This window comes from Pseudopodoces humilis, chromosome 1 (assembly GCF_049639895.1).
Source record: "Pseudopodoces humilis isolate 2021_Gansu_Grassland_sample_001 chromosome 1, ASM4963989v1, whole genome shotgun sequence".
NCBI classification, from domain to species: domain Eukaryota; kingdom Metazoa; phylum Chordata; class Aves; order Passeriformes; family Paridae; genus Pseudopodoces; species Pseudopodoces humilis.
The window spans coordinates 20,926,038-20,940,078 of NC_142200.1; the positions used below are offsets into that span (position 1 = coordinate 20,926,038).

The 14,041-nt window shown below is 39.2% G+C and overlaps 1 protein-coding gene across 5 annotated transcripts in view; it reads right to left on the reverse strand.

Moving 5' to 3' along the window:
• VPS13B (vacuolar protein sorting 13 homolog B) overlaps positions 1 to 14,041 on the reverse strand; it is a 423,329-nt gene that overhangs the window by 17,720 nt on the left and 391,568 nt on the right. For all 5 annotated transcript variants that reach the window (XM_088065985.1, XM_088066031.1, XM_088066072.1 and 2 more), the window contains 8 exons: positions 13,868 to 14,014; positions 12,387 to 12,652; positions 11,053 to 11,180; positions 10,247 to 10,446; positions 7,617 to 7,735; positions 5,681 to 6,495; positions 1,210 to 1,386; positions 57 to 227 (listed from right to left, as the gene is read on the reverse strand). In XM_088065985.1, coding sequence (XP_087922111.1) covers positions 57 to 227; positions 1,210 to 1,386; positions 5,681 to 6,495; positions 7,617 to 7,735; positions 10,247 to 10,446; positions 11,053 to 11,180; positions 12,387 to 12,652; positions 13,868 to 14,014 — 2,023 coding nt within the window. The remainder of the gene's footprint in view (positions 1 to 56; positions 228 to 1,209; positions 1,387 to 5,680; positions 6,496 to 7,616; positions 7,736 to 10,246; positions 10,447 to 11,052; positions 11,181 to 12,386; positions 12,653 to 13,867; positions 14,015 to 14,041) is intronic.

A 14,041-nucleotide genomic window follows, 5' to 3' on the forward strand; every position in this document is an offset into this window, starting at 1 on the left:
GTGAGCAGATTAGGAAACAGTATTATCACTTAACTTGATATTTAATAGTACATTACCTAGAAGGCTAATGCCTAAACGAGAGAGTCCCTGTCTCAGTCCTTCTCCCAGGCTTTCTGGAAGCTGCCTTCTCCATTCTTCTTGTCTGTTGTAGTGCTCTTCATCCAGTGACAGCCTATCCATATTCCGAGCAAGACTTGTTGCCAGATTGGTAATTGACGTCAGTGTACCTAAATGCATGGAGATATACATTTGGGTCTGAATCAGAATGCTTTAATTTAAACCACGGAGACGATGTATGCCTCACTGCAATACTGAGCTTATGAGCAGAACAGCAAGTCAAGTGAACAGTCACCCATGTGTAACACGCTTTACTATTTGTTAAGCATCACCACGCTGCTGCTATGGTCCACGTCACGCCTTTTACATTAGCCTGCTCCAGGTTTGCCTGGTCGGGGGGAACAGAAACTCATCTGAACATCCTTCTCCAGTTCCCTGACTTGTGTAAGGCTAATTTAAATGGAGAGAGGGGTGATGGAAAGGTAAACAAATATTTACAGAAGGAGCCGTGAGGCCACGTCCTGCGGGAGGTTGGAGCGGAGGTTTGGAGCAGCAGCCAGCGCCGGGGCAGCCACTGTGTCTGTGCAGCGGCTGGAGCCACGCGATGGCACTGTTTGTACAGGCTTTGCAAAGGAAGAGCTCCTCCTGCTCCCATGGCACGCCAGCCCCACTGTCAAATCCTATCCACGTACTCACACAGTTATGACAACTGTATCTACCTCTTTTTTTCTTTTTAAATAACAAATACGATGAGGTGACCGAGTGTAGAATTTCTGATGGCTAGCAGAAGTGCAGAACACCTTTAATACTTCTGCAGTTATCACATGAAATATTTTCTGACTGAATATCTATTTCCCACTGGGAGGTTTAAAATTCTGAAGTTTCTGAAACATTCTCATGCACTGCAGTAAAGTGGTGATCTGTTTAATACATGAAACATTGCACGTGAGCTTGTTACCCTCTTAGCTTAGTTAAATAGGACTTGTTTGGTTTTTGAGCCCTGGTACCAGGAATTTCAGCTGACGCTGTCAGAGCACCACAAGACATGGCAGGGCCAGGAGACTGAAGGATGGACAGACTTTATTGCTTAAAACTTTTAACAATGCATGACAACAAAGCAGTAGTTGGAGTAATAAAGTAAAAGCTCATTACCTTTGGAAATGTGCTTTACAAATGATGTTGTTCCTCTGGAAACTCCACTGACAAATGCTCCTGGGCCTCTGGTCAGCCCTTCATAGGGGAGCCTAAAGAAATCAGCTATGCCATTCCCTATGCTTCTCACCAGACTAGCTGGGCTTCCAAGAATTTCCAATGATCCAACAACCCAGCCTGTGTGGAGAAACAAGACACATGTTACAGCTGCAAAAACTGCAGAAACAGCAGTTGTGAAAAGGTTATTCCTTAATTATCTTTTTCACACTAGAATTCATTGCATTATGAACTTCCTTTGAGCAAAACACAGGAAATAACTCATCCACTATGAATTCAGAAATGGCAATCTTTCATACTTCGTAAATCAAAGAAATCCTTTTGGCAAACTCACAAATAGCTTTAGAATTACTTCCTTCCAGGAGCTTCCCGTATTTCTGCTAAAAGTGTGTGAGGGAGGCGGATGCAAGAGCCTCACAGCTACAGAGGAATGGGACTGCAAGCTCAGATGGTTGGGTTGTTTTTAGACACTATAAGGCAGCATTGTGATTTCACGTCCTTATGCGACAGAATTGTGACAGGGAGTTTACACTGATACAATGTACTGCTTTACAGGAGTGTGCAGGTCAATTGCTTGATGGAGTGTTAGGAAAAGGGATGCAGATTTTTGACAAGTGCTTAAGAAGTTATTTTAAATCCACCCCAACCCTTCTAAGCTGATCATTTTCTTTCAGAGTGCAGTGAAAGCCAGACAAATGTCTTCTGCTCAGTACAGTTGTGTAAACAGCAATGACATCTACATGCTGATTAGGTTACTCATAGGGGAGTATTCCTTATGCATATCCCAGGAGAAGTATCTGCAGATCTGATTTCCTATATAAACTCAGGGTTGCCAGCAGTTTGCTGGATGGCTGAGCACGCAGCAATCTGTTGCTGGAAAGCTATGTGCAAGTCTTGTCTTTCTCAGGCTGGTAGGCAGCAGATTTATTAGGGAAACAGTGCTGCATAACTCTTTTTTTGGCAGTCCAGAGAGAGCAATTCAGAAATGGCAATAAATGTGAAACAGGAACTGTTTGGTCTTTGAGCCCTGGTACCACGAATTTCAGCTGGCACTGTCAGAGCAGCACAAGGTGTGACAGGGCCAGGAGACTGAAGGATGGACAGACTGGCCTCCTGCTCTCCCAGGAGGGCCCTTGATCTGTGCTCTGCCCTCCTCCTTCCCATCCCATCATTGAGAACTCCTGCTATCCAGATGCTTTTCTTGTTTTCTTTTAACCCCTCCCAGTCATTCCTGTGGAAGGCTGAATCATGAAACTGAACGGAGGAGAAAATGTTACTCATATGAAATGAATTAATCTCATACTATCATTCTAAGCTCCTGGAAAATCTATTATTCTTGTTGAATCTGTCCCACATTTCAGTTCTGGCAGGTTGAGAACTCCAGTACTTGTAATATAAAAAGCGGGAACCAGAGTGGACATAAGAGACAGGGTGGGATGGACTACAAAAACAAAACCCAAGTGCTACTGGCAACGCAATGAACAGAGCAGCAATACACATTGTGGCCCCGCTGGCCTGGAAAGGAGCATCCCCTGGCAGACCTTTCCTGCCAGGACCAGGGGAAGCCAGAGCTCCAGGCTGGGTCTGAAATTCCCTCACTGTAGGATTTTTAATAAATTATCTTTGCCACTGTGTGAAGTGGTGAAAAGCTGGAGGGGTGGGGGAGGCATGTACAGATGGGAGAGATGTTCTCTCTGCTTTTTCTGATCAATAATATTGCAATAATTCCTTAGAGATTTTTTTCTCCCTAAATATTCTTGACATTCCTTGTCCTATGTGGTGGTGTGATGTAAAGTGGCTACAGGACACTTCAGCTTAGTGCCTTGGTGCCCTGCAACATCCCCAGCAGGCACCATCAGCCTGGGACATGGGAGACTCCACTCTCCTGCCAGGCCAGCCAGCATTTCAGGAAATGTAAAACAGATAAAAACCAGGAAAGAAAACAGTCTAACACAAAACTGAGGGGTTGCCTGGTATGCCAGGAATGGTTTGTTGTAATCTGTCCCTGCCTGTCAGGTTTGGGAAGCTCTCTGGATGGATTGTGCTCACCCTTGGAGAGTGTATGGGAATAATGTGCAACCTGCAGCATGGGTGACCCTCCTCAGCCAATGCTCAGGGCAAACCCAATGGCTCCTCACTGCCAGCTTGGAGCACCCAACCCAAGGAGGAAGGTGTGGGAGTAAATCAGGAATGGGAGAATGAGGAACCAGGAATAACCCCTCAATTCACAAGCTCTCTGTGGCATTTTACTCTGCAGAAATATAGTATTATGTCAGGCTGCCATTTCCCACTTGTGCCCAGTAATTATATCCACTGACATGAAATAAATATGACGGTAATTAGCAGAGAGCCAGTGAATTTTCTTTATAGGCAACTATAGGGTCAGATGTGATATTTCTGAATAAAATTTTATTAACTTTTATATAGGGGACAACTTAATTAGAAAAGGAGATTTCCATTGCAAGTTTGGCTGATTTGAGATAAGCAATGCTAACCAGCATATTTGAACAGAGCTCTCCAGCCCCATTCACAGCTTGAATGGATTCTGGCCACTCCTTTGTAACACACAGGGCAGCCTGATGCACCCCCTTCAGCAAGCTTTGGGAAAATCCTGCCCCCTTCCACAGGTCAGCAGCAGTCCTGCACACAGCTAAGAGCAAAAGAGTGTATATCTGAGTATAAGGTATGGCTGTATGGGAAGACTGTCTGTGCTACCAATGGTTTACGCATGAGACAGTGGGGAGCAGAAGGGGTTCAAACAACCCATATTCCACGTTAATGTAATTAAAACGCAGAAGCACGAGGTCCTCTTCCATAAGAGACCAATTGTGCTAATGGTGAGAAAAAGCTCAGGGTTTGCAGATCATATAAAGCTTTCTGCTTGATTTTTCCTTCCTTTTTTACTTTGTTGACACAGTTGGCTTTTTTGACAAGTGTCACAAAGTCTTCAACATAAACCATTTTCTTTGCTAAAGCAAACATTGATCAGCACAATTCACCATCTTAATCATGGTGACACCTTTCAAACAATACATTTTAGTTTTAGTTCTTTTAATGGGAGTTAAGTATACATGCATATGTATTTTCCTGAAGAGAAGTTCCACCAAAGCAAACCTCAGTTTTTAATACTAACATCTGCTTGATTTCAGATACATCACTGATCCCAGACCAAGTGATGGGGCAGAAGCATTTGCACTGTGGACCATATTTGGCTAGAGTTTCACTCTTAATTACCAAGCAACTAGATCTGCCCTTCTGTACTATGAGATTTAACTACAAAACAAATCCAAACAAGTAGCAAAAAGAAAACCAGAAATTTTGCAAACATAATATTGCTTGCAAATTATAATTGATATAAATTATAAAAATATAATAAAAATATATTTTATAATAATAAAAATATTGCAAAATAATGAACTGGTACACTGTTCTGGTGCACAACTGTGCACAGTGTTGTCACAGTCAGCTGTGCAAGCCAGGTACGCACACAGTGAAAGACAAGGTCAGCTTCTATAATCAGATGAAATACACGCGTACAGTTTTGGAAAGTGTGCACAGAAGTCAGGTTGCAGCTATGCTTCCAGTCCAAATGGAAGCATTAGGATTTCAGAAAATCTGACTATTAATATTGCAGGAAAATAAATCCCACATTTCAGTGTGGAAAATGTTACTTTTGTTTGATCATGGAAGAGCTTCCTTCTGTCCCAGGCACAAATTCTGTGCAGCACCAAGACACATCAGAGACCAGATTTCATTATTTCTACATTAGTATTTATGGAAAACAAAATGTACCCAATAACTTAAAAAGACTAATTGCTTGCTATTGATCCTATATGGGAAAAAGTTACTAGCAGCAAACTTCATAGTTCTTGGATCAAAGGACAACAAACATCTGTGTGCCAGTTTAGATTGAATTCTATATGAAGAAAGACAGATTCCTAATCATAAACTGCAGCCAAAAGGAGTTTTAACAACAAAACAACATTCAGGTCTATAATTTACTTCTGAACGCAGAGCAACATGCTGAATAATTTGATTAAACAGTGTTTTGGGGAGTTAATGTAAGGAATGTGGGTTGATTCTGACTTGTGCTATAATACAAAATGACAAAACCTAAGCCAGCTAGAACACCTTTTTTCTTTTTGCTGTGTTCAGGGTTTCAGGTGGCTACAGCCTTCAGGTGGCTGGCTAGTGTTTAGCACAACATAGCAAATCTTCACTGGTGTCTGCTCAGCTGTTTTATTTCCCTTCTGTTGTGTGAGAGGACCTGAGAGGTGTCTGAAAGTATCATTATCAGTGTCTAAGGAGAACAAAAATTCTGCATCTGGCTAACAGCTAGGGTACTCATCTTGAGCTACAGCCACAGAATCCTGGTACCCAATGAAAAGGTTGCTTGTTAAGGAAAAGTACTGACCTGCTCTGAAAAGTGCTCCAGCAGCGTAATGCATGGCCAAGGCGTGGACAAGCTGCCTGGCCGTGGTGAAGATGGGTCCTCGCTCAAACACAGAGAAGGAGAGAGGGGTGTGATCTGAGGCTATATACAGTTTCAATGAAGCATGAATACTGACAAGGACATTAACAGGTTGTATTTTTAATTTTCTTAGCTTCACTGGCTTGACTAAAGCTCTTGCATGCTCTCTCACTTGTTCAGGCACTATCAGGGTAGCATTTGAAGCACTCATGGATTTACAAGCAGTTTTGTTCTCTGGAAGATATGTATCAAACAAAGTCTTAATGTAGTAAACAAAGGTGTCTTCCACATACAGCCTAGCTGGTTTGAGCTCAAAGCTGAGGTCATTCACGTGAAACATGAAATTCTCTTCCTCAGAAAAAGCAATACAGAGTTTCATAAAGCAGTTTTCCTTATAGATTTCCAAATCCTTGTTACAAACAATGAGATTGTTCATTCTTGACCACTGCGTGGTTTCATTTTTCTCTTCTTGGCACAGCAGGACTGCAAAATGGAAATTGGATTTGCTGTACAACTGATTGTCCAGTTGCAAGTCTTCACAATACACTTGGAGACTATGAAACTGTGGGAGGCCTTCCACAGAGTCCTGCTGGAACTCCTGTGACAGGGAGCTGGTGGCCGGGGCCATGTAGAGGAAAACATTGTCTGCTGTGAGACGCAGGAGCTCAGATGACACTTTGTGGTTTGTAATATCATCAAATGCAGCAAGACTTAACTGACTGATGAACATTTTCAGTGACAGGATCTGCTCTTGACTTCTAGACAGGAGAGAAAAGAAGTTTTATTACTTCCTGTCATTTGAATTCACCTGGCATCTTGCTTGCTCAAAGAACTATCAAGAGAGACATTCTCTGTAATACGTGGAAAACTCATTGTACAAGTCCTGCTAACATTACTGGGATTTGGCAACCTCAATCACCACAGTGAGTACCACCCAGGATGTCTTCTAAGAGCTGGGACAGTATATATCTATACCAGGGTGGTCTGTCTTTTTTAGCAATCAACAGGATAGTTTGGACAGGAACATCTAGATAGCTACACAGTAATTCCCATTACATTTGCTACAGAGAGATATTAAAACACAATTTTCTGACGATTCATGTACAGCCTCAGATGTTTCACTGAAGGTTACTATTATGGATAATCATTTCACATTGCATGCAGTAAGTGCCCTCCACTGCAGTATTTTGATACTGATGGCATTGAGGGCCGCTCCCTGCAATGGAAACTGCCCATTGCCAAGTTTAACTAGCAAATGGACTATTAGGTACTGCTGATGACCAGTTGCTTAATTACAATGCAAATAAAAACAGTACAACAAATTCCACTCTAATTGTAACAGGATTTCTGGAAGCCAAGTATTCTGCAGCTTAGAAATAAGTAGTATTATAATTGCACTTGAATGAAGCTGAGGACCAGATTGTGGTATATTGTGGAAGTGGAGAAATAGTCTAAAGAAGGGTGTTATAATCAAGTACGATTAATTACTAACTGTAAAGCTATTTCTACAGCCCTTGCATATTAAATCTTTGGGAGCTTGTAAGATTACAGATGGCAGGACCTGGCTAAATACATATTAAAATGAACACGCTCAAAATTAATTATTATGGAAAATGTATTTTTTTTTAAGTTAACAACTCCGGTCCTCTTTTTGTACCAGTCATCTAATGTTTATGCTATAGTGACATGGCTTTTGATGTTAGATTGTCCTTTTTAACTGTGATGTACAAAGCCATATGGTCTAAACATATGCTACAGAGCATGCAGCAGTATTAACCAAAACAAACAGTTAAGCCAAAGTTTCTAAGTCAGTTAACACTTGGAACGCTGACTCAGCTCTCGGCAATGCTTTTAATCATCTTTCATGTGCTTTATGTACCTGTTGAGGTTGATACCAATGGATCCTGCTTTTCCTTCTGGGGCCAAGGTTATGACTAATGTTCCACAGTGATGGGTGATGTCCACATAAACACAGCCAAAGCCAGTTAAGAACACAATCTAGAGGAGAGGGTTAAAAACACATGGAATGTAACTGAAATCACTATTCTATTGCAATAAATTAAATTAATGCTATCAATGCCTTTTGGCTGAGATATTTTATTCAAATCAGGATACTATTCAGGAAAAAAGTCAGATTTCAATAATTCAGAAAATAACTGCTCTGATACTTTAAGTATTTCAATTATACAGGGAAATGAAATTTGCATCCTATCATTCAACTGCATAACTGAATACATTTTAATAAGAAACTTCGCCAGAAAAAAAGCAGAATGTGCTGTGGAGGGTGGAGTTTATATGAGAAAAATAAATAGGAAATTTTAGTTTGTGATTCTGAATTAAGAAGAAAGGCATTTCCTGGAGCTCTAAAAAAATCCCACTTTCTCCTCTAGAAAACAAACCCTAAACTAACATTATGTTGCTATACCCTAGCTTAGAGCTGGGTAGATGAATTGGTGATAGCATGCTGTAAAACACATGAAGACTGGAAAGTAAGTAACATTTTGGATCCATGAAAACTCACAATATCAGCTCAAGACTGAACACATTATTAAGCCATTTAAACTGGTTTGTGAGAACAGCTTCACAGGCAAGGTGCTGCCACGAGGAAAGGGCAAAAATCTATTAGAAAGCATAAAACATCTAAAAAGGCAAGAAAAATGGGAATTTGACAACAGATTTGTGTCTTGCTTACAGGTGTACAAACTTTCATTCTGGACAAGTTATCTTTAGAAATATCCCACTTAAATAAATGATGTACTGCTTTTGGAGGTTAATTCTGCAATATTTCAAAGTTTTGTGTTTCTCCAGATCATAAAAAAATTAAGATCTTTTAAAGGTTTGGAAAAATTCAGAGCAGTCCTTGTTAGAGCAAGCTGGCTTCTCTTTTCTTGTAAGGTTACTATCAAAACAATTATTTACTAGATTGCAATGACAGAAGCTATAATATAAAGGAATGCAAACCTGAGAAATAACACAAAGATATTGGGCTAGCACAGGTAAAATAAACAGCTAATTGTCCTGATGAATCTTTACTGCTGTTAAGAAGTCACCAGAAGCAAAAACAATTGGAAGTTTAGTAGGATTAGCACTGATTCTTGTTAGGCTATTCATAATAACCTTGTACAGATAATTAAATTTCATTAATCAAATTTCTTATTCTTCTGACCATTACATGTAAGAGAATTTCTACTTCTGACGTGTCAGTTTTAATCCTTTGCATGTCTGGAAGAGATTCACAATGCTACATGAAATTGGAGAAAAAAGGACATTTACAGAATTTTCAAAACTCTAATTATTCTAAATGAAGCTCCACTGATCTTGAAGATTGGTCATTTTTAATTCCAATTTCAGATGATTCTGATGATAAATACTTCAATATTTATTAAGATATTAGTTTTAAGTAGTTTAAAATTTACTTTCTAATAGAAAAAGAAATACCTACCTGTGACTACATAGAAGAAATACAAATTACCTAACATCCTTCAAATCCCAGTTATTTCACAACCTGAACTGAATTGTATGTGACACTATTAGTATATTCCTTATTCACTTATATTCATAGTTTTCTAAGAGAAAGACAGACTTAGAAATCCTGGGAAAGTTTTCAACATGTACATCCTAAAACTTCAATAACAGAAAGCTATACTTTTTTTTTTGGAGAGCTGTTCAAGTAGACAATGATCCCCAAATGTTGTCTTAGCATCTAATTCCTTCTAGGAGCCAGATACTTACAAAGAACCCTGGTCTGGCATAACATTAATGACTGAAATTTGAAACCTTGCATTGCTTGACTGGCTTGCTGAATGGAACTGAACTACTTGCTATATAACATAACACTCAATAATCAAGTGCATTTTGTGATTGGTGCCCAGGGACAACATCTGAAACTAGTATTTCTTTCAAAGAGCCAAGCAGTTTATGTTGATTCCATGTAAACTAATGACTTCAAAGATGGAAAAAATTCCCATGAAAAAGAATTACTCCAGTCAAGGAAGCTTTCATTTACCTCAAGACCCAGAGAAAAATAACAGAAGGAAAGAAAAGGGAGGGGTTGTTTTGTTTCAGAAAGATATGAGCAGCTTCTGTAAAGACACAGAGGGAGAATGACTGTGAGGATTCCTACAAGATATAAAGACAAAAATCCCATGATAATGAAGTCACCACATTTTCTTGGATCCTGCGGCATTCTTTGCTTACAGAGCCCAGAAATTTTCAAGACTGATTTTTCCAGACAACACCAGGTTGATTAAAAAGTGAAAAAAAATATCAGTGTTATAAAGCCTCTACTTTCAATCTAGCATTTTTTAAAAAGAGACAGTAAAGAAGATACCTTGTGTTCTAAAACTTTCACAGGAAGGGGCTTACTTAGGCAGGAGAGTTCCCAGGAGTTAAATAAAACCCCTTAAACCAACAGAAAGGATACACTCATTGCAGAGGAACAATGCTCTGTGCAGGTCAAAAAGACAACCATTTATGGTGTGAACTAGGAAGCAGTTTATAATGATTTACTTGTGTGCCTTGGTTGTTGATGTCCACAAAATCACTCCATTCATTTACTAATTCATCAGATGACACCACTTTCAGGAGAATACTGGGCAATACATCTCTTGTTTTGCAGTCTGGATAGCTGGAGATTTGATGGTAAAGCTCATGATGAACCGAACATTCAGCTGGAATCTTTCTACAGTAAACTTCAAACTTTGGTGTATCTGAAATTTTATAAAATATACAAGATCAGTGCTTTCTAAAACTTGTATGAAATCAAAACTCATCTATGTTTGTACAAATGAGTAAGTTTCTGTCTGAAATATTCCTAATGAAGAAAAACATTGCTTTAGTTAGAATTTCTATTGATTAAAATATTATATGTTTGGGTTTTTTCCTTTTCTCTTTCTATTTGATAAAGTTTCACACAAATAATGTTCTGCTGGTTATTACATTAACTTATTGCAACCAGACTTTTGACAATATGTTTTCTGTTGCATTTGCAAATCTGAGGAAATAAAAATGTTCCATGGGCTTGAATTGATGTCAACAAAACTTCACTGCCTATGGACTTCCTACAGCTGAGTCACCTTGACAGCTGGAACCACGGAGACTCAAAAGTCCAGAGACAAATATTTAAGTTCATACTCCTGACCTCACAATTAGCTCCAACAGCTTCCAGAGTCTCTCACTTTGAGACAGACCTTCATAAGAGCATCAAGTTCTTGCTATAACCAAAACACACACTGAACTCAATTTTGGACTGGAGATAGAGTCATGTAAGTTACACTACAACAGTGCACTGTTTCTAATTATTGCATAGTACCTACCTTTGAAATTCTCTTTTACAAGCAATGGAATGGAGCACCTATTGTGGATAATTATACGAGGACTAGGATCTTCTGTAAGTGTTAGGTACGTCATGCCAAGATGCTCTTGATAAGTCAGTGCTATAGCTCTAAAACAGAAGCAGATATATTGGATTGTGCCTGTTTTGGATGCAACCTTTACATATTATTATCCTGAACAATTAAAAACATTTAAAACTAGGATCTGTAAGATTCTTTATGATCAAGTTCCAAGTCCATAGGTATTTATCTACATTTAGGCAAGTACACATCTCCACTTCAACAGAAGAGCACGTGAAAATAGCCTAAAAAACATGAGAGAAGAAATTGCTTCATGGAGAGTACTCATGAGTTAAACTGAACATGTGTGCCTACAAGATGAGAGCCCGAGCCAGCAGAGATTTATATTAAATTAAAAACATGGGATTGTAGGCCAAAATTTTCAACTTAAATCTTTAAAATTTTCCAGAAGAATTTGCATGGATACTTCTCTGGAACACATGAAAGATATTTGAACAAATATATAAATCTATCTGACTGCTCCCCTGGAAAGATCCACAATGCTATTGCTCTTTTAAATGTTAATGTTATGGATCATCACTACATCAGTTTCCAAAATGAGATTAAATGAATTTAGTTCTACTTATTAACTACATAAAATATCTTCATGCATAAACATAAATTCTTTTTCTTTCTCTTGTGCAAATTTATTGGCTGTTGCTAAAAACCCTTAACCTCATGGTGATTTAAAAAAAAATCCAGAGTCTGAAAATCTGGTTAGGAACATGAGATTCCTTATGCCTGTGGCAGAATGATAAGGAATCCTTCCCTTATTGTTTCCATTATTTTTTTTTTTAAATCTGAAGTCTGTGTGAGAATCTTTAGTATCCAAAATGACACCTCTTGGGCTCTGCAGAGGAACTGTATGAGAGTTTGAATAATATCAAGCCCTTCAGGCAAGAGGCAGATCACATCTCTGGTAATATATACTGATGTAGCTTCTCTAATTTCAGCAGATTGTTTTTTTTCATACCAGCATGAATAGATTCAGATATCAGGTTAAAGAAATGAAACTGCTCTTCTGACAAGTCACTGGACTGCTATTTTTAACTAGCTGGTTCCATAAGTTTGTAAGCAGAATGCACAACTGCACAGTTCAAGCTTTAGAACTTGAAATCTTTCCTTGCTGTAATCTCAAAATAGTTTAATCTCTTCTGTCTTTTCTTCTTTATCCTCTTATTATGCTTACAAAAATATATGTCTACCTTTTATAAACAAAACCTAAATTTTTGTATTGAGTGCCCAGCGCACAGTACCTGGTGCAGAATCCACTTTCAGTACACGCGTCCGTGGGCACCGCCACGCTCTGCCTCGCCAGCTCGGCGCTGACCACGGCCGGGAGGCTCCACAGCTCGCGGCTCCCGGCGCTGAAGCTCAGCACCACGCACCTGTCCCCGAGAGACGCCCCCGCCGCCGAGGGACCCGGCTCCGACAGCAGGTCCCAGCAGGGCACGGTGCTCAGCCCCTCACCGGAGCCGGCCGGACCGATGCTGAACACCGTACTGTTGGGTGAGTGGAAGTCCTGGAAACAAAAAAGGTGGTGGTAGCACAGCATCCTGGCTCCTAAAAGGAGTCTTTTTCGTGTTGATTTTGCACAAAAAGTTCTCAAGTGGCCAATGACCAAAACTAACTAAAGGTTGCATTGCATTACAGGCCAAATTGTGTCTTCAAGTATAGGTTTGCAGCACAGCTATCTGGGGTTCCTGAGCAACTGGGTCTCGTGGAATATTTCTCTGTCCATGCTGAGGGGTTTGGAACTAGATGGTCTTTAAGGTCACTTTCAATCCAACCCCTTCTGTAGGGGGTTTAGATATTCTGTAACTCTGTGATCTACAGCCGTCTCTCAGACCACAACAGCTCTACCAAAATCAAGTTACATTCCTGTGTGACACAACTGTGTGAACAAAATCCATTTAGAGTTACAAAATTAAGAATAGATTTTAACCTCAACATTCTCCCAATTCCCATCCCATAAGACTGCCACAAAATGTGTGATGTACCACTGTAGATAATGACATGAAGAAAACTAAAGCAGAAGGAAAACAATACGGAAACAGGAACTTTAAAAATTTGTTGATCTGCCAGCTCTTCTAGTAAGTTTGACCCTGAGAATTCTTTCCACATATTTTACTATAAATGTAATCCTCAATAAATATGTATAAATGGTTGATTAAAATATATTTACCATGCATAAATTTTGGTTCCTGCAACCTAGCCCTTAAATATTCTGTGATATTATTGGAAAACTGATATTCACAATTTGATGGAGTTTATGAAATACATAAACTTTGGGCATGTATCTAGTTCTGCAGCTTTGCTCAGATAACTGGAATCTTCCCAAAAGGATAACAAAATGTTTTCAGCCTGCCAGGCCAATATACCTCTTTTACACGCAAACTCACTAAAAATTCTGAGAACATTTTCAACAGCTACTACGGATTACGCTGCCTATTTTACAGAAATGGCCATTAGTGCCTGAACAGATGGAGAACAGGCAGAACTAATTCTGCAATGTGCAAGAATTTGCTGCTTGCACAGTTTTCCGAACACAGTAAATTACTGGAGTTGAATTTACCCAGTATTCCATATTCTAAATGTTATAAATAACTTTATGATTATTATGTCTAAAGATTTCTGTTCCAAGCTCTGCTATATGCAGCTCATCTAAATACAGATACAGATGTAAACAACCATTTTCCACAGATGAGAAACAAAAGCAGTATCTACAGTGCTTTACCTCTTCTCCTGAGTGAGGTTTGGAAATAAAAAGCTGTGGCCTATAATAAATTTGATATGATGTATCATTGATTATTGTTGTCTTATCTTCTATCTGTAGAATTTGTATACCTTGTCGAACCATGGAAGAAATGCAGAATTCACACAACTGTAAGATAATGAAAATTGTGATGAA